We start from the raw sequence: 24963 nt of genomic DNA on the forward strand, positions 1-24963 counted from the left end.
TGACCAAAATCGCTTTGAATCAATGACCTATCTTCATTATTTCCCACTCCCCAAATTTTTGTGTCATCTGCAAACTTTATCAGTGATGATTTTATGTTTTCTTTTGGGTTACTGATAAAAATATTAAATAGCATAGGGCCAAGAGCTGGTCCCCGAGGGATCCACAGGAAACACAGCCACCCTATGATAATTCCCCATTTACAATTACATTTTGAGACCTATTAGTTAGCCACTTCAATATATACTATATACAGAACTAAATAGGAAGAATTATTAAAATAATATTAGATACTAGGGCTTAAAAATATGTATACTTCATCCATAATCCATAAAAATATGTATACTTCATAGTCTATCATCCTTCTAGAGGAAGGACATAAAACCTGACTTTGTGGACAGTAAATTCACTCCTTAATTTCAGTACTACCTTTAACTCAGCCCATTGTGTCTATGTTCTGAAGTGTCATATGGCAGAGAGATTTGGAGTAGTTAATGGACCCCAAATTGCATGTAATTTCTCATTTGAATTTGTCTCACTTCAGTTTCCAGCTATTGGTTTTTGTTAGGCCTATTTCCATTTTCTTACATCCTTTTCTTCCACATATGGACCTTGCCTTACCTTATCAATACCTTCATCGCCTCAGGACTGAATTATTTCAATACACTCCGCACAGGGCTGCCCCTGAAGATCACTTAGAAACTTCTGGTAGTACACAGTGTGAGCACACACTTTTGTAGGAAGGTATCTCACAGCTCTGTGCAAGCAGCGGCACTCTGCTGATGCTTTGGGTACAGATCTTTGGGATTGCCCCATATAAGAAGGTACATAGAGCCAGGGTGTGTGACATTCCACAAACTCCCAGTCTCTGATTTTAAGATATGCAAGGAATTCCATTAGTTTCAACTTGTGAGAATTTCCCCATATTCCTTTTCCCTTCCTGTGGGTTTTTTTTAATTATGAAGAGCATGATATGGCCCTATATACAATATTTTTGTATATTATATGACTATATGTTTCATATTTCTCTATTTGTGTACACTTAGTTGACAAATTAACAAACCAGTAATTATTAAAAATAGAAATGAGATACTTTATTAAATGGTCTCATATTAAATGGTCTCCAATAACACACTTCTAATATTCATAATTGTTTATATTACAGTAGTGCCTGCTTGATCTCCAACTGAGATCAAGGCCCCACCATGATAGGCATTGCAGGAGTGATATAGTCCTTGCTCTAAACAGCTTACAATTCAAATAGACAAGGAAGACGGAAGGTAAGAGGGGAAAGGGAGGCACACAGTGGTGAGCTGACTTGCCCAATGTCACACAGCACGTCAGTGGGATAGATGGGAAGAAGATGCAGGTCTCCCAGCCTCAATCCAGTGCCCAAGCCACTAGAGAATGCTACCTCGCCCTGATAACTCAAAAGCACCCTAACAGCTAACAAATGCTTTTTAAAAATGCTGAAACCAATCTACCAACTTCTAGACACAGAAATTCATAATGGAGATATTAAGCTTTAATATGAGGACTGGTTAAGTATTAGCAACATTTCAGTATTGTGATTCTGTATAAAATACCCCCAAGTTTTGAAAAATAATTACCGTACATGCTCCTGGAGATACTGATCATCAAACTAAATTATCCTAAATGCCGTAAATCATGGCTTGCTTTTTTCATTCAAAACATCCAAATTTGTTTCATTTAAAACATAACTCCCCGCAAACTACCATTTTTGCGGGGGGCAGGGAGGAGGGAAGGAATTATATCCCATGTATGTGGACTCTCAGTTTCTCTTCTCAGACCAGAGCATTGGAAAAAACAATTTGCTCAGTGTTCAATCAGGTAAACGATCCACACACACCTTTCCCCTCTATACCACAAGCCTCAGATATAGGATAGAGCAGACATACCATACGATACAGCAGCAGGACAGTTGCGATATTTCAGAATTCAACCATTCGTTTTCACTTGTCACATTCACAAGAACTGCTGGAAAGCGCACACAGTGGGGGTGCATTACCTTGGTTAGATTGCTTAGAGCTAGGTATTGAGAAGATAGCTGAGACACTCTGCGCATAAAGCTTTTGCTGGCAGCTTGCTCCTCCCACAGCTGCTGAGCTTTTTCTTTTAGCCTGTTGAGCTGAGGCTCGTGGCAGCTTATTTCCTCAAGGACAGACTGTAAAGCACAAGCATGTTACTATTAAGTGCGGGTGCAAAAGAGCAAGCAAAAAAGAAAGGAAGCAGCCCTGTTAACATGGAAATTCGTGCCCTGGCCATCAGCAAGCATCTTAAAAAAAGGCAACAGTTGATCATTTTGCACATGATACAGACACAGAAAGGAAACAACACATGCCATCAAGAAGTGCCGAGACACAAAATCTGCCTGAGGATTGAAGTAAGCCCCAAAACTGGATGCAGCCTTTAGCTAGAGATCAGGGTGCCAGCATGATCAAGCATTTATTAGGAATTCATGACACAGGAAACCAGGCTAGGGATGGCTGGATGTGTTTTTAGGCCCTTATCACCTGTAACTTTTGTTGTTCTTTCCTCTTTGCAGGGAGGTCATGCAGTCGACTACTGCTTTCTTGCATCATCTTCTCAGTTGTGTTCAGCCAGTCCTGGAGAGGCTCAGCACTTGCTTCAAAGTCCTTCATCTGGATCTTTAAGTTCTGTGGAGACGTGATGTGCACATTTAAAAAAAAAATCAATGCATGACTAAGTTTGCTGCAATGTTATTATGCAATCTATAACCCAAACCCAGAGGTATGCATACACGGGTATGCTAAGGTGTGAAGGGTTCATTTCAGCTCTGCTTTCTCTCCCACCCTGCACAAATGATCAGGAGGAAGGCTACGTTTGGGAGCCAGAGTGGGGAAAATGATTTTAAAAGGACATCTTCACAGCCAAGAGCTTAGCTGAACCATTACTTTCTGATTGTAATTTGCTTTACTTTCAAGTCCTTATAAATAAGCCTTTAAAAGCCCTTGCTGACTGCATATTTTTCCTGTGGACTCCTTCCATTGGCTGAGAGGAGAATATCTAAAACAATCAATGTGGATTAAAAAGCTCTAACCAGCATAATTCAAGTAGTTTAGTTTTCTCTAGTTTTTTTGACTAATTTTCTTTTCATTCCTATCACTTCAGAATGATTTAGGATATGGGACTGAAACTTCTGGGTTTAGAAGGATTAATCCCCGTCCATGTGAGAACAGCACAGGATGTGTCCACTGTACTGCGTGACATCTCCCCACACATCCACTCTGAGACAAAGAAGGCCTAAATCAGTGTAGCTCCATTGTCTTTGGTGCTGATTTACAAGAGGTGAGGATCTGGCCCAAAGAGTTTCCTACATTTCCTGTCAATGCAATTTAAAACTGACCTAAGAGATATTTTCTGTCTCAACTAGAAGTTAGGGGCTTGAAACTGGAATCACTGGGAGAGATTTTATGGCCTATGTTATGATCATCCAGTTTTAAGTTCTGTGTCACGGCCCCTTCTGGACTTGAAGTATACTGTGTTAGAAATTAAACATCTTTCATAGAATCATAAAATACCAGGGTTGAAAGGGACCTCAGGAGGTCATCTAGTCCAACCCCCTACTCAAAGCAGGACCAATCCCCAATTTTTGCCCCAGATCGTCAAACAGCCCCAAAAGGATTGAACTCACAACCCTGGGTTGAGCCGGCCAATGCTCAAACCACTGAGCTATCCTTCCCCGGGATAAAAACTATGCTACTTGAATAAGACATTTTGAAAGGCGCAGACTACTGTGGTGTCACATTGTATCTATGATTAAAATATTTGCTTGGGTAAATCTTAATTACATTTCAGTGGGACAAACTTGGTCTAGTGATTGCATGAAGGCCCAGATTCTGATAGTCTTACTCGTGTTTAATAGTACCTTGCTATTTGAGCTGGCCCATTTAAATCAGTCGAACTACTCATGGAGCAAGGGTATCAGAGTCTTGCACTAAAACAATGTATTTTCATGCACCTTAGCTATTTGGTGCATTGGATGAAGCTCAAGCTGCTGAGGTTGAGCCAGATTCCACCATCCTCTATCTTGACTAGTACATCACTATGTGAGCTATGATATTTAAACTAATGGGATGACTTGTTTGGTAAAGAACAACTCAATAGGAGTAAGGGTGACAGAATCTGACCCTCTGAGCTTAGCCATTTTCCAGTTGCATCAAAAGAGGGGCACTTAGAACTAGTTATCATAGAGCCATAGATTCCAAGGCCAGAAGGGAGAACCACATTATCTAGTCTGACATACTATCACAGGCCACTACCACCACCCAGCATCTGTACACTAAATCTCAACCAAAATTAGGCCAAAATATTACAGCCCACAGGAGATTAAACTATTATATGTGATAGGCAGAGAATAGGAGGGACCGAGACACAATAATACCCACTTAAACCCAGCAACTGACGAACGCTCCATGCTGTTGAGAAAGGCGACTCCCCCATCCCCCACAAGCCACTGCCAATGTGACCTAGGGAAAAATTCCTTCCTGATCACATATGGGTGATCAATTAGACCCTGAGCACATGAGCAACAACCAGACAGCAAAGCTGACCTTCCTCAGTAACAAGAAATGTAAAGCACTCAGTCTTTCAAGATGCATGTAATCAGAAAGGCAAAAGAAAAGAAAAAAAAAAGGTTTCTATTCAATCAATTTCCTGTTTGACTGGCTCCATACCTCCAAAGCAGATTCCTTCTGGTGCAGGGTGGAGAGAAAATTTTTCCAGTCTTCTTTAGCAGTAACAATTTTGGCCTGGATAACTTTAGCCTTTTCTTGGGGCAGAATAGTGCTCAGCAATTCTCCCTTGAACACCACAATGTTTAGTTTACGCTGACCATTTTCACTTTCAGATAAGGATTCCTTGGCAAAAGAAATTAGCCAATTAGTTATAGATAATGTGCAGAAAGAGTTTTCACAATCACACCAACTCATGTTTGTTTAAATGCATTCCATTTTATACCCAGTAAAAATCAGAGGCTTTAGGGACAGCAACAACCTAGACCAGAGGTACCACGAGCCTCAACGAAAGGGATACTAACAAGCTCGGACTGTGTGAGAATTCATAAAATGACCCATTCTTTACTGGGATAGGATACCGCTTTGAAAATCTCAATGTGTTGCAAGAAGAAGCAATACTAGGGATTCAGTAGGTGGCAGGTAGACTTTGCTCAGAGTAGATATGGAACGCACACCCAGGCATGGTGGTCTGAGTTACTTTGCTACTGGAGAGATCATCTTTTAGGTGACACATACAGTGTAACCCACTTGGAATCTTCAATAACCACATAGGCCTTTAAAAACAAAACAAAAAAACCAAAAAAACCCAAGAGCATAGGGGTGTTAACCCTGCTATTCGGGACAAACTCTAATTATGGTAGTTACATTCTGCTTAGTTACTTCCGCAATTCAAGGTATTCTGCACTTCATGGAGCTATTGCATAATGTGGATATTTCAAATTCCAAGTCAGAAGTACCTGTATTTCAGTTATGGGTGAAATTTCTGTGTATAATTGTAAAAGTATTTTGTGAATCTTTGGATTGAAAGGAAATATATAACTAAAGATATTTATTATGATGATGATCAGAATTGCCATAATATAAAGCTTCTAGTTCACAATTACCTTACCAAATTACTTCCAGATTAAGAAGTTATGGGCTTAATGCAAAAAATTAATGGGTGAAGTTCTGTGTTACACAGGAAGTCAGACTAGATGATCAGAATGGCCCTTTCTGTCTCTAAAATCTGTGAGTGAAAACCTAACCCCACTGAGATCAATGGAAGTTTTACATTATGAAGCTATGAATGTTTACTGACATCAAACAGGCTAATGGATTCCTAACTGTTGGAGGGATTAAGGAATGAAAGTGAACATGGTTTCTTGAGAAATGCCTGGAAGTATGAGCAGAAGTTCTTTTATGTAGACTGTGTATACTGTGCATAGCAATCATGAATTTATGCTTTTAGGCAGAAGGTGAGCAAATGGTTATTTTAATCATGCAAGGTTTTCATGATGAATAAAAATTGCTTGTCACTGCTCGAATGACAAATGGGCTGACATTTCTGTTATTCCCAAACATCGTGACCAGAAACAGCCAAAGAATTTTCTCCTTCTAAAGTGGGATTCCTTCGATGAAAAAGTGGAGACATTAATCCAACATTAAGCAAAATTTTAAGTACAATTCCAAGGGGAAAATTATCTGTTTTGGGACTTGGAATCTGCAGATAAATTATTGAAGGAGGATTAGTATTACCTTTAACTGAAAAATATACAAGTTAATTGCCTGCTGGCATGTTTGTGGTCCTTTACTTACATTATAAAGATTATATTCATACATGATGAAAAGTTTGCAGAAACTATTACTTTGAAATAGTTTCAGGTACCACATAATGTTCTTGCCTTCCATTTTGTGTTGTTGTTTTACAAACATTTTCCTATTTTTAAAACATATGTTTCCCCCGTCTCACTGTGTGAAAGACACAGATGGATGGAGGAAACTGACTATGAGTAGGTCTAAATTTAATCGCACAGTGTGACTGCGGCTCAAGCTGACATACCTGAGCTAACATTAATTTAGCTGGCTTGGGTCCCCAAGTGGTGAAGCTCTGGCAGAATGGGTTTCTGTGCAGGCTGAACAAGCCTATCCAGAACTGTGGATAGACCACTCCTGCGCTACTGAAATTTGAGCTAGCTAGAGTAAAGTTTGCTCAGGTCTGTGAGTTTGGGCTGTAATCACACCCTGTGTTTACAGTATAGACATGTCCTACAATGTGGAAAATAGTGAAAATGGCTATCCACAAAATAAACAAACCAAACAGAGAAAAAAATAATTCTCTAGTCCTTCTCAGTTATAGTCATAATTAGTCTTGCTGTAATAACAGTAAACTAAAAATAGTAAGTAAACAAAATTCAGACAGATGTGTTGGTTTTAAGCTAATCATGTCCCTCTTAAATCAGTATCTGATTCTGGTGCAATTACCTGTATTTTCTGTAAACTTGTCAGTGCTTCATTGATATTTTGAGGCATGTCAAAACATTTGGCGGTGGTGATTTTTGAACTGACCAGCCACTGTTGGAAGTCCCTGAAAGCTGTCCGGAATCTCTGCTGCAAAACCTCCTCTTTATTCTGACAGCCCTTTGAAGCTTGTAGACAGAGGCTGAGTTTGTCATTTTACGGAGTTAAATGAAAACGGGGGGGATGGGAGATTCAATTAGATACAATGAAATAGGCATTTCCACAGGTGTTACACTAAGACTCATATTATATATACTTTGAGACTAAAAGCAACTGAATAATTTGTTTAGGGTTAGATTGTGTTCTTATCTTATATGGCCACGGGGGAAAAAGCCACCACCTCCCGCAAAACCTAACAGGTCTAGAGTGCATACTTCCCACCACCACAAGCAAGTAAGAGGGAGTGAGCAGAGCCTTGACGCCACCCCCAAACTGCACTGGCCAGCAGAGCTGAGCCAAAGTGAGAGCGGCCAGGGAGGAGGGAGTAAAATGAGCAGGGAAAGAGCTGTTGCAACTTAATTCCTCCCAGGAAAAAAGGAAAAGCAGGGGAGGAATTGTGATGCTGAGTCACAGATTTTTCCCAGGGCTCATTCTGATGAGTAATACCCTTGCTAGAGCTGGGTGACTTTTTCCACATGAATAGTTTGTTCACCAAAAAAAAAAATAATGAGATTTTGGTAGACTAGAACCTCTTCGTGAATTCAACAGCAATTCACTAAGTAGTTTTGGCCGCTTTTTTCTCCCCCCCCCAGAATTTAGGTGCTGTTTACAAAATGGCCAGTGGTGATGCTTCAGCCATCCTTATAACTCTTAGCTAAGTGTTCAGGGCAATCACTTGGCATGTGGAAGACCCAAGTTCAATTCCCTCTGTGATGGGGGCCCTGTGTGTCAAGTTGGGGTGTCCCCGTCAGCCTATTTCTGGGTTGGTACACCCTGTCGTCAGGATTCCCTGTTATGTGGGTGATTTCGGCCAAGTGGGTCTCGGCCCTGACAGGGTCACTTAACCGACTAGTCCATGGTCTCTGGGCAGACAATAGAAACAAACAGCAGGGGGGACAGGCAATAGTACCTAGCAGCAATTGGGTTGCCGTCCCTGGGCAGGTACATAAACAGTCTAGGGCCCTGCAGCCCCCAGCACTTGGTGAATTAGCCTCCTGGGCACAGCAAAGCAGCAATCAGGCTGCAGCCCTGTGGTGGCGCAAAACAGAGAGTCTGTAGGCCTTACTTCCCTTTGGGCTGGGACACAGAGCAGGCAGCAGCCACTTCAGCGGGTGGCAGCTTGGCCTCCCCAGCAGTCTCTGCTATTGGCAAGTCACCTGGAGCGTAGTCCAGGTCTTCAGGCTCTACCACCAGGAGCGTTGCAGGAACTGGAAGTGTATATCCTTCCTCCTCTGGCGCCCACCCTGACTGAGCTGGATTGACTCCTTTTATCTGGCTTCTTCACCTGGAGCATACACAGCAAGGGAAAGGGGGCATGGCCGCCTGGGCCCACAATGATAGGCCCGCCCCCAGCGGCGAAATGTGGGATTGGTACACCCCGTCACACACCCTCCCCCTCAAGTCCAGATAAGACAGTTGCCCCCCGTCCTGTCCTCTCCTCCCTCCCTCCTCCCCAGGAAAAGAAGTCAGCATTTGTGTGGGCTTGGCCCAGGTGGTGAAGTACCTCAAATTGGTAGGGTTGGAGGGCAAGGTACCATCTCATAATCCTGGCATTAGTTTTCTTTCCATAGAATGGAGACATCGCAGGGGTGCATGACCTGTGAAAAGTTGGAAGGGATTCCCCAACAGGTAGTACCATAGGGCTTCAACAGCCCATTTCACAGCCAGTCCCTCTTTTTCTATTGTGGAGTACCTTGTCTCATGATGGAATAACCTTCTACTCAGATAGAGCATCAGGTGCTCCTCCCCCTCATGCTCTTGCGACAGGACTGCTCCAAGGCCTACCTCTGAAGCATTGGTCTGGAGTATAAACCTTTTTGAAAAATCTGGGTGAAAAACAACTGGCTCCTGACTTAACCACTTCCTCAAGGTCTGGAAAGCGTATTCGCAGTCCCTAGACCACTGTACTCTCTTGGATTGGGAGTTTTTCATCAGGTCTGTTAGGGGTGCTGTTAATGTGGCAAACGCTGGAAGAAAAAGTCTGTAGTAGCCGGCCAAGCTCAGAAACTGTCTCATCTGCCTCTTGGTTGTGGGGGTTGGACAGTCTCTCAGGGCTTAGACCTTATCCATGAGTGGGCACAGCTGCCCCACCCCACCGTGTATCCCAGATATGTTACCTCCTTTTGTTCTAGGTGACACTTGGAAAAGCCATATTGACGGCCAAGCCCTCCAAGGGCTTGCAGCACCCCAGTGAGATGTCTAAGATGGTCCTCTCAGCTGGTATTGTATATCACTATATCGCCGATATAGGCCGCTGCATATTGCTCGTGTGGCCGCAGTAGCTGTTCCATAAGCCTCTGAAAGGTCACAGCGGCCCCATGTAGCCCAAATGGCATGGTCATAAATTGGAAGAGGCCGAACAGTATGGCAAAAGCTGTCTTCTCCTGGGAAGCAGGAGTCAGGGGAATTTGCCAGTATCTCTTTGTTAGATCGAGAGTAGATATGAGCTCGGCATTCCCGAACTGTTCCAGAATCTCTTCTACCCGTAGCATAGGGTATGCATCAAACCAGGAGATAGCATTTACTTTTTGAAAATCTATGCAGAACCTTGTGAACCAGTCTGGTTTTAGAACAGGACTTCTCCACTCACTATGGGACTCTTCTATGACCCCCAAGGCTAGCTTCACCTCAAGTTCTTCTTTGACGATCCCCCGCATCTTCCAGGGCAATGACCAGTGATGATCTCGCGCCCTCTGTCCTGGGCTCGTAGCTATGTGATGGTATGCCATCTTTACCCATCCGGGGTGGGGTGATAGAACAGCTGGAAAGGACTGGGTCAGTCGTTGCAGTTGTTGTCATTGTTCTTCATTGAGCTCCTGCCCGATGACCATTGTTGTGTCGATGGGGGCGGGGGGTTCAATGTGTCTGGTTCTAATTCAGGGTCAGCCAGGTAAGGTGCAATTAGCATGCCCTTCTGGGCCCTCCAGGCCTTTAAGAGGTTGATGTGGTACACTCTAATATCGTGTCGCCGTCATCACAATCTACCAGTCTCACCCTTCGGACCACTTTAAATGGTCCCTGCCATTTGGCTAACAGTTTGGACTCAGATGAGGGGAGTAACAACAAAATACAATCACTGGGTTTGAAGGTCTGGAGATGGGTGCCCTGGGTGTATCTCTGCCTCGGGTCTGTTAGGCTTTCATTAGATTATCGTGGGCAAACCCTCCGAGCCTCTTAAGGTACTCCCGCAGCTGTAATATATACGGAACTGACCCTGTAACTCGGGACTCTTGTTCTCCCAGGTCTTGTGAAGGAGGTCCAGGATCCCCCTGGGTTGCCTCCTGAAAGACAGTTCAAATGGAGAGAACCCCTTGGACACTTGGGGTACCTCCCGTATTGTGAACGGCAAGTCAGGTAACAGTTTATCCCAATGTTGTGGGTCGTCCTCCACGAATTTACAGAGCATTGATTTCAAGGTCCCAGTAAAACTTTTGACTAAGCCATCAGTCTGGGGATGGTAAACAGAAGTCTTCAGGGCCTGGATGTTTAGTAGCTTGCATAGCTTCGTCATTAGTCGATATGAAAAGTTGGCGCCCCAATCTGTCAGTATCTCTTTTGGTGTCCCGACTTGGGCAAACATTTTCAAGAGTTCCTTTGCTATGACAGTTGCAGTCGCAGCCTCAGGGTATCAGGTTGCATAGTCTACCACCACCAATATGTAGCTGAACCCCAAGCCACTCTTCTCGAAGGGCCCAATTAGGTCCATGCCTATCTTCTCAAATGACACTCCTACCACTGGGTGGGGGATCGGGGCGCCTTGGGTATCCCTCTGGGACTGGGCCTTTGGCTCTCTGGGCAGTAGACACACAAGTCACTCTCTTCCCTATGGATGCCGGGCCAGAAAAAACCTAAGGGCCACCTGGTGTGGGGTCTTCTCTCACCAACTGCAGCAGGTCACGCCGGAACTTACATGGTACCAGTGTTGGATCACTTCTTGCGTTTGCGGGTTCTTGGTCATCCAGTAAAGGTGTTCATCGTGGACCTCAAAGCGCGGTCCCTGGGGTGTCTGTGGATTGGCGTCCCCTTCCTCCTCGGTTGGGGTCAATTGCTCCCACACACGATTCAGGGTGGGGTCTTCTCTTTGCTCTCTCAGGAAGTCCCCATCAGTCATTCCCGCTTCACTTCCAGCATCTCCCCTCCTGCAGGGCGTGGCCCGGGGCCTTCTGCTGGGCAGGAGGGTCTCTCGTCCCATCCTTCTTCTTCCTTCTGGCCTAGGAATCCCCTCACCCACGGCCTCTGGTTTGTTTCTGCCAATGGACGGCGCACCCATTCTTGCAGGATCTCCCTAAACCAGGACCAGTCTTGACCACTGTTCCCTCTAAGCTGTGCGCGTGCACACAGATCTTAAACCCCGCGCACATGGCGAAACACCGTGCGCACTCCGACTTCAGCAGCTTCTTTTTTTTTTCCTTCGGTGGCGGCATAGAAGACATTTTTTGCACACACGGCCTGTTAAAAATTAGAGGGAACATGGGTCTTGACCTAGGACTGCGGGATATGCCACCTTTTTGGCCAGACCGACCCGGCATGTCTCCTTGAGACTGCCCACCATTAGCTTTACTTTAGTGGCGGGGTATAGTTGTATATCCCTGTGGATGTACTGAAGGTATATAGGGCTTCTGTCCAGTCCAGTGACTTCACCAGATTGGCCCATATGAGAGTCTGACTGCAACCCAAGTCAATAAGACTGGATACTGGAGTGCCATTGACCTGCATAGGGACTATCAGTTTTGGTGAGCATCTTTGCCAGGCCCAAGAACCTGCTACCCAGACCTGGCCATAATTGCAGTCCATGAAAGGTCAGTGCCATCTGAAGTGTCCCTTCTGGCCACACTCATAACATTGACCCTTCAATGTGTCGGCCTCGGAGCTCTGTGGCGCTGGCCCCAGCCTCCAGCTTCCCTTCCCTGTATACCCCATCACCTTGTTGTCAGAATTCCCTGTTAAGTGGGTGATTTCGTCCAAGTGGGTCTTGGGCCCCCTGACGGGGGTCACTTAACAAACTAGTCCGTGGTCTCTGGACGGACAAAACAAAACAACCAGTCTGGAGCCCTGCAACCTCCCAGCTGGGCCAGCAGTGGCACTTGGTGAATTAGCCCCCTGAACAGGGGAAAACATCAGTCAGTCTATGGCCCCTCGGTGGGGCAAAACAAACAAATAGTCTGTAGGACTTACTTCCCTCTGGGCTGGGACACAGAGCAGGCAGCAGCCTCCTCAGCAGGTGGCGGCTTGGCTTCCCAGCAGTCTCTGCCATCGGCAAGTCTCCTGGAGCGTAGTCAGGCTCTACCGCTAGAAGCACTGCAGGAACCAGCAGTGTACGTCCTTCCTCCTCTGTTGCCCACCCCAACTGAGCTGTGCTGGCTCCTTTTATCTGGCTTCTCCACCTGGAGCATGTGCAGCAGAGGAAATGGGGCATGGCCACCTGGGCCCACAATGATTGGTCTGCCCCCAGCAGCCCAGTGCGGGGTTGGTACACCCCGATACACCCTCTTCTGCCTGATTTGAAAAAGGAATGCGAACCTGCGTCTCCTACCCTGCAGGAGAGTGTCCTAGCCACTAGATTATGGGATATTCTCTCAATCGCTCCTGTGGAAACTTTCCCACTTTGTATAAACAATTAAATAATCATTGAAGCAGGGATTTGAATTCGATTCTCCCACATTTTTGGTGAGTGTCCAAATCACCAGGCTATAGAGTTATTCTCACTCTCTGTCTCTGGCCCAATGACTATCTGTTGTCATTCACAGTGCCAATTCTTAACCATTCAAAGCTGAGTCTTATGACTCAATCAAGGCCTTAAAAAAAAATTGGCAATTTTTTCAACCTTTATTACCATCAAGTTTAAGGCAATCAGTAAATAATCCACTGTTTACTTGTGAATTTCTAACTTATGGTATCCTAGATCAAAATGTATATATGTTACACACACAGAGTATTGTTTAACTTATATAAGATGAATGCTTACCTATTGTACTCTTTAATTAACCCTGAAACTTTTGCAGAATAGGTACTCAGATCCCTGGAAAATCTACAAAGGTCATTTAATTGAGTCTTGAGCTCTTCTGTCATATTCTCTGCCTTTGTTAGAGCATCCAGTGTTTCCTGGTTGGGAGAAAAAAAAAACAGTGTGAAAAGAACTGAAATTGTGACTGTTCAATACTGTTGTCAACTAATTTAGCTGAGGTGTGCCTTACATTGTTTGTGCTGTGTTAAAGCGAGATTGTACCATTACTCAGAAAAATGGGATGTGTATCTTTTTCTCAGAGCTGTCACTTTTAAATAAACAAATTAATAAAATCAACACAGAATAATTTAAATGTTAAGATGGGCAAAGTGTTTGGTACTTCTGCAAAGAAATACTGCCATATACAGTTCTTTTGTAAGATCTGGCCAATATTTTCAATTCTGGGTGCCTAAAAGAAGGCTCCCAAAATCAAATTTAGGCACCAAAACAGAACTTGCCTGATTTTCAAAGGTGCTGTGCACATCCTGTTTCCATTAACTTCCAATGGGATTTGCAGGTGTTTAGCACTTCTAGACAGTCAGCTTCTACTTAGGTGCCTAAATATGGATTTAGGAACCTAACTTTAAGTATCCATATTTGAACATTTTGGGTAAATTTTTCAAAAGCACATAAGCGAATTAGGAGCCTAGGCTCCATTTTAAAAAAATCCTAAAAAGTCACTTCTGTAAACGGGACTTTGGACATGTTTGAAAATTTTATCCTTTGGCTAAAATTATTAGGGCTGAGAAAGTACTGGAATTAATCTGAAAATACTGACCTGAATTCCAAAGCAAATTTCAATTCAGCCATGTTCATTACCCAACCATGCTCATCTTCTGAAAATATTTTAGTGTTCAAGTTTTTCTGTGTGTGAATGCTTACGTAAATTCTGTTTTTTCTCAAATATTCTCCTAAAGCAAATTTCAAAGTCTACGTCTGACTTTAATAATTGCAATACATTTTTGTTGGTAAGTTGCCTAAACCACCCCATCAGAGAATAGAAACAATACTGTCTAATTTATGTAAATATGCATAAGCAGAATGTGTGATGAATGTGGGGTGTTTGGGCCAGGTTATTGATCTGTAACCCAAAAAGTGATAGATGCATTGGACTTCGAAAGGGAAGCAGAGTTTCACCACCTTAACCCACAGGCCACACACAGTGACAAGACCAATGATTACCATTCACTGAGAATGAACGCAGTGTCAAAGTACAATGTCACAGTGAGTAGTCTTAATGGCACTAGCCCGCTCTCCTGGTCAGGCTGGGGAGGAGTTTTTGAGAAACCCTCAGACTCACAGGGGAGAATGTAAGTGTGTTCTCCCTATAACTTTAGAGGAAAGTCTACCTAGCTTAGCTAGTAATGAAGCCTAAATTTAGATGAGGCTAAATATGTCTGAAGGCTGTCTGCTGATTAAAAAAAAAATCTCTTTTTCTCTACAGTTTTGTTCCAACTGCTAAACCAAAATACTTTGGTTTAAAGAAGGCTGCTGACCATTTTATCACTAGCCACAAGTTGCCAAAGGGAAGAAATGCAGATGCATGAAACCCAGTCAAACCCGCAAGACGATAAGTAGTTACTGGTCTAAGAGTGAAAAAATCATGTGATTCTACCCCAACACAGGTAAGGGCAAGAGGCCTATTATGTGAGGGGGTGCCCTGAGCGAGACCAGATATGGATAGAGGTGCAGGTACACTCACAATATTCTCAGTGGGATATCTGTGAACCATCTGCAAACCAAGAATTACTGCTCAAGAAATTAGCAAGTAGTTTAAACTACAAAAAAAAATAATTTGACAGTTTTACAATCTATTTGTGGACAATTACAAAAATAAAAAAGGCACAGCTCTTTGAATAGGTTGTTTAGTGGGCAATATTCACTAAGATGTAATAAAAACTAAGAAGCTATTCAAAAGTCCAAATATATAGATCAACAGTAAAAAATGTCAAATCTTTCATATACCTGCAAGACTCTAACAAGCCAATTGACTGGCTTGGTAGAACAGCATATGGACAATAGCCAAGCAACCTGCGGTGATAGCCTCCTTTCTAATCCCTTTTTACCAAAAACTCTGTCTGGATGGTTGTGGGTGAGTAAATGAAGACTTTTACCCTGTAATGTACTGTAAATTAGGAAATTCAAATATATTACACATATTTTTAATAAAGGCTGAACTGTCAGGAAAAGCCTTCTAGATTTTAGAGAAAAAGAAAACCACAAAATCCTGTTATCTTAAAAAAAAAAAAAGTGGTTTGATCGCTCACCAGCACTTCAATGTAATATTAAGTTTAGTGAAACCTGTTTACAATTAACTTGGATACAGTGAAACTCAGCAGAATGACTGTCCAAAGGAATTTCAATATCGTGTGTGTACAAAACTACAGCTCTGATTATTCTGAAACTGTGAAAAACTGACTCAACCACAGGAAATTTCCACCATAACTTTAACTAACCTACACTATTTATGCCAACATTACTGCTTATATCTGCTCTGAGTCACTCAAACACCAGTAGATTCCAGTTAAGACTGAAACTCCCAAATTGTCAATGATGTTCTAATACCAATATAATATTTGAATTAATTTATTTATTTACACACTGGCAATGTTGCTTAGAAATGAATGTAAACTTTTTTCTTTTAGCTATCATGCTACACTAAAATACCCAGAGGACATTTTCTAACAATTATGCCATCATAATACTGATTGCTTACATACAGGATTTCTCAAGTTCTACAGTGTAGGACTCACTATTCTGAAATGTCACAAGTACTTCTGAAAAAAGAATATTTACTACAAATGCCCTGCACTTAACAAATTCATGTTTGAAGGAGTTTTTATTTTCAATTAACCTACCACTACCACCACTGAAAGATCTTTATAATAGCATACTATAATTTCACACACAAGCTGTCCAAAATGCAGAAACCTAGGTTTTCTTTTAAAGTGCAGTTATGAACTGAAAGAGACTATACCAGTGGTTCTCAACCTATTTACCACTGTGGGCTACATATGCAGCTCTCTCTGTGTTATGTGGCCCACATCCACACAGTATATATATTACCTTTATGGCCCTGAGGATGTCACATGGGGCGCAACTGTGTGCTGATTGGGCCACAGGTTGAGAACCACTGAACAATAGATACCTACACTGTATATATTTAAATAAAGCCCCGCAGAGCCAACACTGCTCTGGCAGTGAAATGGATTTGATTCTGGATCATACATCAATAGAATTATTACATAAGTTCTAAATGTGGGATCTTTTATTATTGCTATTGCCTAAGGAACACAGCTTGACTTTGGGATACCAGAATGAGCTTACAAACACTAACAATTACGAAAGATATTTTAATTCTAAGTACACATGACAATCGAGTCAATGTAAGACAACAGAAATGGAATTGCTGTCATGTCTTTTTTATGGTCATAGTATAACTTCAAAGGAAGTCCAAAATGGCTGGATCATTATTAAAAATATAAGAATGCCCATAATGGGTCAGGCCAATGGTCCATCTAGCCCAGTACCCAGTCTTCCAACCGTGGCCAATGCCAGATGCTTCAGAGGGAATGAAAAGAACAGGTAATCATCAGGTGATCCATCCCCTGTCATCCATTCCCAGCTTCTGGCAAACAGAGGCAAGGGGCACACAGAGCATGAAGTTTGAATCCCTGACCATCTTGGCTAATAGCCATTGATGGACCTATTCTCCATGAACTTACCCAGTACTTTTTTGGCCATCACAACATCCCCTGGCAACAAGTTCCATTGCTTGACTGTGCATTGTGTAAAATAGTACTTCCTTTTGTTTGTTTTAAACCTGCTGTCTATTAATCTCATTGGGTGACCCCTGCTTCTTGTATTACATGAAGGAGTAAATAACACTTCCTTATTCACTGTCTCCACACCAGCCATGATTTTATCGACCTCTACCATACCCCCCCTTAGTCATCTCTATTCCAAGCTGAAAAGTCCCAGTGTTTTTAATCTCTCCTCATATGGAAGCTGTTCCATACCTTTAATCATTTTTGTTGCCCTTCTCTGTACATTTTCCAATTCTAATATATCTCTTTTGAGATGGGATGACTAGAACTGTATGCAATATTTAAAGTGTGGGCATACTATGGATTTATATAGAGGCATTATGGTATTTACTGTCTTATTAGCTATCCCTTTCCTAAAGTTTCCTAACATTTTATCTTTTATCACTGCTGCTGCACATTGAGCTGATGTTTTCAGAGAACTATTTATCATGACTTCAAGATCTCTTTCCTGAGAGGTAACAGCTAATTTAGATCCCATCATTTCATATGTATAGTTGGGATTATGTTTTCCAATGTGCATTATTTTGCATTTATCAACATTGAATTTCATCTGCCATCTTGTTGCCCACTCACCCAGTTTTGAGAGATCCCTTTGTAACCCTTCGCAGTCTGCTTTGGGCTTAACTTAACTTTGAGTAGTTTTGTATTGTCTGCAAATTTTGCCACCTCAGTGTTTACTCTTTTTTCCAGATCATTTATGAATACGTTGAATAGGACTGGTCCCAGTACAGATCCTTGGGGGACTTTTACTATTTACCTCTCTCCATTCAGAAAACTGACTATTTATTCCTTCCCTTTGTCATCTGTCTTTTACCCAGTTCTGATCCATAAGAGGACCTTCCCTCTTATCCCATGACTGCTTACTTTGTTTAAGAGCCTTTGGTGTGGAACCTTGTCAAAGGCTTTCTGAAAGTCTAAGTACATTATATCCACTGGTTCACCCTTGTCCACATTATTAATTTTCCTTAGGACTCATAATTTTCAGTACACAGGTTCCTACTTTTTACTATAAATTAGATTACAAAGTAGAGGCATACTCAGTAAGACTTCTGTTTTTCTGCATTCTACATATTATTAGAAGTCAGCATATTTGTTATTAAAAAAGCAAGTATATTAGACAAGTACTACATTCAGCTACAATTTGTATACAGTATAAATATTAACAAGCAACATTTTGAAGTCTCTTGAGATTATAAGGAGTTTAATATTGGTTTTTAAGCACAGAATCTCTGGTAATTACTGTAGGTGTGTTGATAATAATACAAGGTTAAAAACAGTATGAGCCAAGGGGAATTTTGCATATTCATACCCATAATGTTTAAAGTGGTATTACAGCCTTATCAGACCTGCTGCTGTGTACTGAATGCTGCATACTGGTACTGTAAATCTGCGTATCAGAGGAGAATTCTGTGAAAGGGGAACTAACGTGAGAGGGAAGCAGGAGATGGAGATTAATAATCTCAGGTTAAAGAAAGAACATCTCTGGGAGTTTTAGAACATTTCAGATCTTCAGTGAAGGAGTGACAGTGCAAGCATTACATGGCTCTCTCACTCTACTTGGACGGCTTTGGTGCAAAGCTAGCAGAAACTGAAACACTCTACAACCTTTCTTGGGGCATATATCATTCACAATTATAATATTACAGGAATCTTTTTGCCTCTGCTGTGGAAGATCACCTCGGAGAGAAGTATGAAGGTAAAAGCGTTTCGATTGCCTCTCTCTGTCTTGAAGTAGTACTGCTGAGCTAGTTAAGAGAACAGTTAACCAGTAGATACTAGCTTCTAATTCCTCTTCTCTAAATATATGCCGACAGTTTATAATGCACAATGCCAAGATGTTCTGAGAAACGAGAAGAATAAATTGGCAAAAAGCAAGGATTAAATTCAAGGAAACATAATGCCTATGATGGCTAACTGACCTTATGGAAAACCACAACATACAATATTCATTTCTACAATCATGTGCTTTTGTGGCTTGAAATACTGAGCGAGTTGGAAGGAAAACTCAAAACTAGCATTCACTGGTTTCTGCCTCTGCTGAAAGGCCCTGTTTTCAGTGTCGGGAGAGCTGAGAAACATGTATTATGCCTTGTATAATGGAGGCCAAAGAGAAATGTCTTCATTAAAACATTGCACACTGTGACTCCTTTTAAAGAAGTTTACAAAGTCATTACTACAGATTTCAGCTTTGAATTTTATATTTAAAAATGTATTTCAAAGCTTTCTGCTTTTCCTATGCCTATGTATTACAGTCACTTGCTGGTAAGAAGTTTTCTTCAACAGAGTACTTGTATATTTACAACCAAAAAAGGATTAGAGAAGCAGAAAGTGGCCTTACTTTTTCTTGGTGCCAGCATTCAATTATTTCTTTATCAGTTTGCTTGCCATCTAGGAGGGTCAGCTTTTGAGAGCAGGCTGCAAGAAGTGAGGTGAACTGTTGCAGGGCCTTTTCCAGCTGAGCAACCTGCGCTGTGAACTCCTGCTCCGACAAGGCCATTTGGCTAACTATATCCTCCAAGTTGTTTTGGGTTTGAAATATGCTCTCTTCCCACTGCTTCCAGTCCGAGTGCAGGGCCTGCATCTCTGCATCTAGCAGTTCACACCCACTGGGAGTTGTGTTCTGTTTCACTGCAGGAGCCAGTGTCTCAACTCTGCTTAGGCGGCTTGCACCGATCTGTCTGGAATCTATCAGCTCCTGCAATGGAACATTGCCATGGTAACTGAAAGTGCTGTGATTCACTACAGCTGGAAATCTGAACACTTACAAATGGAGGGCAGCACATTCTACTGGGAAGCAACAGCCAGCATTTCGTGGTGAACAAAGCAGCAGTTTCAACAAAAACACTTTCACAATACCCACGCCATCTAAAAATGTAAATGAAAGGTTAAAATAAAATGAAAATAACAAAGCAGACAGAATGCTTTAAACAGAGTGACTCTGAAGCTAGTATACTCAAACTTTCAGAAGACTAGAAGAAAAACAACTTTTCTTAGACAGTGCAAAGAAGCTTCTTTAGATTAAAATGGGAAAAAACATATTCTCTTTAATACAATAAATGCAAGGGTGTAGCTGATCCCAATCGTTTTAAGGACATACAAACAGAAATGTGAAGTGCAGGAGTGCTTTGCAATTCTGCCCATAATTTGTGGTGCACCATTATTGGCTGCACAATTTCTTACTTTCCACGAGACAGCATGTTGTGTCATATTTTGATTTCATATATAAATATGAGATCACACGCTGTCATAGGAACAAGAAAAGACTGTAACCTGGGGGGGAATATAGCATGGAAGAAGCAGCTCTCTATATATGGCCATCTACGTAGTATACAACCGTAATATCAGTAGTATCTGAGTGCCTCCCAATCATTCATGTATTTATCCTCTCAACAGCCCTGTAACGTAGGGAAGAACTCTCCCCACTTTACAATTGGGGAACGGAGGCACATGATAGATTAAATGGCACAATAAGGCTATGACTGAGGTGGGAACTGAACCCAGGACTCTTTAGTGTCAGTCTGAAAACCTACCCACCAGACCAGCTTCCTACACTGTGCCGCAGTCTAAAACTCCTCTATGAACATCTGAAATGAAATGTTTTGACAGCAAATATATGTGAACTCTGCTCTTATACTGCATGCAGGGATAGATAATTTGCTCTGGAGTGTATAAACACATAGAAGGTGACAGGCCCTCAGAGATTCAAGGGGGGCAGGGAGTGTGCAAGGAGACTCCCTCACTGTACGGGTCCCATGCATCAGCACTTCCGCAGTGCTTCGAGAAGTGCAGGGATCGGTCTCTCTGTGCACCCCAGGGCACACAGTGCCCTAACAGAACAGGAAGGGGTGTGGCAGAGGGTAAGGGCCCTGCCCTTGTCTCTGTTTCCTTCTATACAGCTCTGCAGATGGGGCAGGCACACTCGGAGGACCAAGGTGGTGCAGCTTGTGTATTGGCCCATTAAGACAGTGGTTCTTAACCAGGGGTCCGCAAGCAGGTTTCAGGGGGTCCACCAAGCATGTCCAGTGTTAGACTCGCTAGGGCCCAGGGCAGAAAGCTGAAGCCCTGCTGCGCAGGACTGTAGCCCAAGCCCCAACACCCGGGCCTGAAGCTGAAGCCTGAGCAACTTAGCTTCCCGGTGCTCCCTGTGGCGTGGGGTCCAGGGCAATTGCCCTGCTTCTTACCACTTAATGCTGGCCCTGGATTTTATACTGAGAAAAACAGTTGTTGTGGCACAGGTGGGCTGTGGGGTTTTTATACCATGGGGGGTGGGCAGCTCAGAAAGAAAAAGGTTGAGAACCCCAGCATTAAGGCACAAGTCCTCTCTGAGCCCACTGATATGATGCTGCTGCTTCCAGTGTGGGCTTGTGACTAAAGACCTCAGTTTTGGTTTTACTCAAACCACAGGCACAGCAGCTGAGAACAGAGTTTGGCGTAGCAAGTGCACTCTCAGCTCAGTGAAAAGTAACAACCCATTTCAAACAAACAAAGGGAAACCAGCATCTTTAGATCCCACAGCACTTCTAGCCATGTCCTGTTTCAGTGCCCAGGGACAATGTTACAAGTAAAACCAGCCCAGTTGACTTTTCTTACGTTAATTTTGGCTAGTTTTTTCCGTATGGCTGATGTATCTCCAGACACATCTGACCAGCGGTGCAGCTCTTCCTTTGCAGAATGGAGCCAGTCTGTGAATTCGTGGATGGCATCAAGGTATAGCAAATGGTCCTTCACAATGTCTTCCACTTTCCTCATTTTCTCCTGTCAATCACATGGAAAACAGACTCATTTGTGCGCTTAAGGAGTAGCATAATCTTTGGTCTCTCCTCCCCTTCCGTTTGCGGTGCTGTTTTGCATGCTGTTTGCAGGGCTGCTTCCAAAGTATTCTTTTTAATAATTGCCTTATAAGCTATCCATAGTAAAGAGCTATGTTTTGCCTGGTCCTCCCCTTCCCCATTGTGCCTCTGCCTTAAAGAAATACACAGTTTGGTTGAGGAGAGGAGAAACTAGCTTCCCCAAAATGCAGGAGGAGGGGAAAGAGTGAGAGCAGAGCCATGGCCCTGCTTCCCTTCTGCACCGGCCAATAGGGAGGCTGTAGGGAATGGGAGAATACTCAGTACATCCTTTCAAAGGACGGCAAAGCTGCTGCTGTGCTGAAGCAGTATGTGCTCCCTTGTAGACCCAGAGAGCATTCTGGTAGAGTGAGCAAATGTTGCCAACTTTCACGCTGTAAATAAGCAACCTGGCTGTCACAATAAGCCAAAAAACAAGCTTATCCCATTTCACTGGCTGTAGTTTAGATGCACAGTCTGGCCTATCCTCCAAAGCACTTGCAACCCCTCCCAGCTTGGTGTCGTCCGCAAACTTTATAAGTGTACTCTCTGTGCCATTCTCTACATCACTGAGGAAGATATGGAACAGAACCGGACCCAGAACTGATCCCTGCGGGACCCCACTCGATATGCCCTTCCAGTTTGACAGTGAACTACTGATAACTACTCTCTGGGAATGATTTTCCAGCCAGTTATTCACCCACCTTATAGTAGCTCCATCTAGGTTGTATTTCCCCAATTTGTTTATGAAAAGGTCATGCGAGACAGTATCAAAAGCCTTACTAAAGCCAAGATATACCATATAAAGGCTTTTGCATAGGCTTTTAGATTTTATATAGGCTTGCAGAATTCAATTTTTATTTATTTAAATTTTCACAGTTGGGCAAAATTCTGGTGTTTAAAGGATTTTTTATTTAAATTTTCAGTTGTGCGAAGTTACGGGGGTCAGACAATAACCATTTAAAAACAGTGGATGTTGAGATTCATCAAGATAAAGCTTTATAACCGTTAAAACACAAATTGTCAGCATCACATGTCAAAATATACAAAGTAAATATCCTTAAATCAAACTGTAACAAGTTCTCAGCCAGCATTTTTCTTATTTTTCCTATTTGTAAATTTCTATTATTATTGGTGGAAACATGTTTTCATTGGTTTGCGTGTGTCTGGTGAGTCTATCTACATTTACTAACAAGTATCTAAATCCTTCCAAGCCTACACTTATGGAAAATGTTATACTGCCGGCCCCTCCTTATTAAATTGAGTAAATTCCAATTTGAGTACCTCTGCTGACTGCAACTGAGGCTTAATGGCATGGGGAGAGAGGTAGTCTCTCAGACAGGCAGGTCCCGACCCATTTAGGGTATACGGGGCAGAACTGAAACATATATAGGTTATTCACCTACCACTAAAAGCCCCTCAGGGATGAAACATATCAGCTGTGCTGCAACTTTACATAGCTTCAGGCCAGGAAAGAAAAACAAAGAAATATTGTATCCAATAAGAAACTAGTTCTATGGCCTGCGTTACAGAGGAGGTCAGACTGGATGGTCACAATGGTCCCTTTTGGCCTCTAATGTAATCTAGACATTTATGAATCTATTGCTTACAATCCAACTTTGCCTCCAGGACACTGCAAGGAAGGTGGGGAAAAACAGAAGACCTCTGAAAATTTGTTCCAACACAAAAAAAAATCCTTCCTGATCTAAAAACAGATGATTTGTCAGACCCGCATCACCTTAAAAAAACATGGCTCCTATACTACACCTGAGGGAGGGCAGCTAGCAGGAGCAAGAGGCTTTTGAAAGGACTTGGAAAGTATAAATATGATGGTGAGGAGGGGCATATAGGAGTAATTAGCTAACCTGGGTACTCACCCCCAGCCAATGGGAAGGTGGCAGACCAGAGGGAGGGTGAGCTCCCCCTTTGCCACATATGCCCACTTGCACATACATACACACACGCATGCATACACACTATTTGGGCACCTGGTTGCAACCCCTGCAGTCTGTCCAAGATCCCTCCCTCGGTGAGCTTGGGGAGGGACATTGGCACAAGGGGTCCAAGAACAAACAGTTTGTATCCACTTTCCTCAGAGACTATAAAGATGTGCCCTACGACATGCCTAATATTCAGTGGCCCATAAATCAGATACTTTCATCTTCATCTTCTTTATAGAAATGTGTTTTCTGTTCATTTAAGCAATTTGTTCTTCTCTCGTGCTTGTGTAAAACACCGCCCACCCCCCTTCTTTCCCATACATACACAAGTGAAACATGATGGAAATAAATGAGAAAGAAATAAAGTTTAAAAATAAAAAGGAATTGCAGAAATATCATTGTATATAAGACCTCAAGCTTGAAATATATGGATCTCACTACTTGAAAGTCATAAATATTCCACCTGATAACCCTAATTTCCCAAGGGAAACAAATCATTGCATCCCAGTGAATTACAGCAAATTAAATTAGACGCTATCTTAATAACTGAAGTAAAAAAGCCAAGAAAAGTCCAACACCTACATGGCTTTTCATGCAAGTAAAATTATTGAAATTGAATACCAGGGCTGCCCTCCGATTATGTTTCAGCATAAATATGCAAGCAGGATATTATTTAGGATGTGATTCTTTAGTTGCCTTCTATGTTGATTTTACAGAAGTGTGTATAAATATTTTTATTACTTGAAATAGAACTGAAATCTTGGCACAAGCTTATTTATTAAAACAAGTATGTAAAAGTTTGCCTTCTCTTACGAGGCATTTACCTTGGCCACAGTGGTGATGTCACTAAACTGTGTTTTCAGTTCCTCTTCAGCTGCTTCCTTGATAGAAGCATCCTCAGTTTTCTCATATAGTTCCTTGGCTTGTTCAGTGAGTCGATGAAGGTCACTAGAGTGATCCTCTATATCAGAAACGATAGCCTGGAAGTGATCCAGTTGAGAAAACTTCTCTTTCAGACCAATCTGGGTCTGTAAAGGCTGTTCAATTTTGTGATCCACTGACTCCAACCACTGGTCCAGCTGGCTTTTCCTCTCCAGATGGTCATTCCACTGGCTAATCACAGACTCCAGACAGCTTACATTAAGGACACAGAC

The 24963-nt window shown here is 42.5% G+C and overlaps 1 protein-coding gene across 1 annotated transcript in view; it reads right to left on the reverse strand.

Annotated features, from left to right (window-relative positions):
- The window catches only part of SYNE1 (spectrin repeat containing nuclear envelope protein 1), a 493953-nt gene that overhangs the window by 234410 nt on the left and 234580 nt on the right, over nt 1-24963 (reverse strand). Inside the window, exons 53-60 of the mRNA XM_074948627.1 lie at nt 24634-24943; nt 21634-21798; nt 19382-19738; nt 13178-13314; nt 7018-7195; nt 4717-4899; nt 2533-2676; nt 2028-2183 (exon numbers count right to left, since the gene is read on the reverse strand). Of these exons, the coding sequence (XP_074804728.1) occupies nt 2028-2183; nt 2533-2676; nt 4717-4899; nt 7018-7195; nt 13178-13314; nt 19382-19738; nt 21634-21798; nt 24634-24943 (1630 nt within the window). The remainder of the gene's footprint in view (nt 1-2027; nt 2184-2532; nt 2677-4716; nt 4900-7017; nt 7196-13177; nt 13315-19381; nt 19739-21633; nt 21799-24633; nt 24944-24963) is intronic.

Source organism: Natator depressus, chromosome 3 (genome assembly GCF_965152275.1).
Source record: "Natator depressus isolate rNatDep1 chromosome 3, rNatDep2.hap1, whole genome shotgun sequence".
Taxonomy (NCBI): Eukaryota; Metazoa; Chordata; order Testudines; family Cheloniidae; genus Natator; species Natator depressus.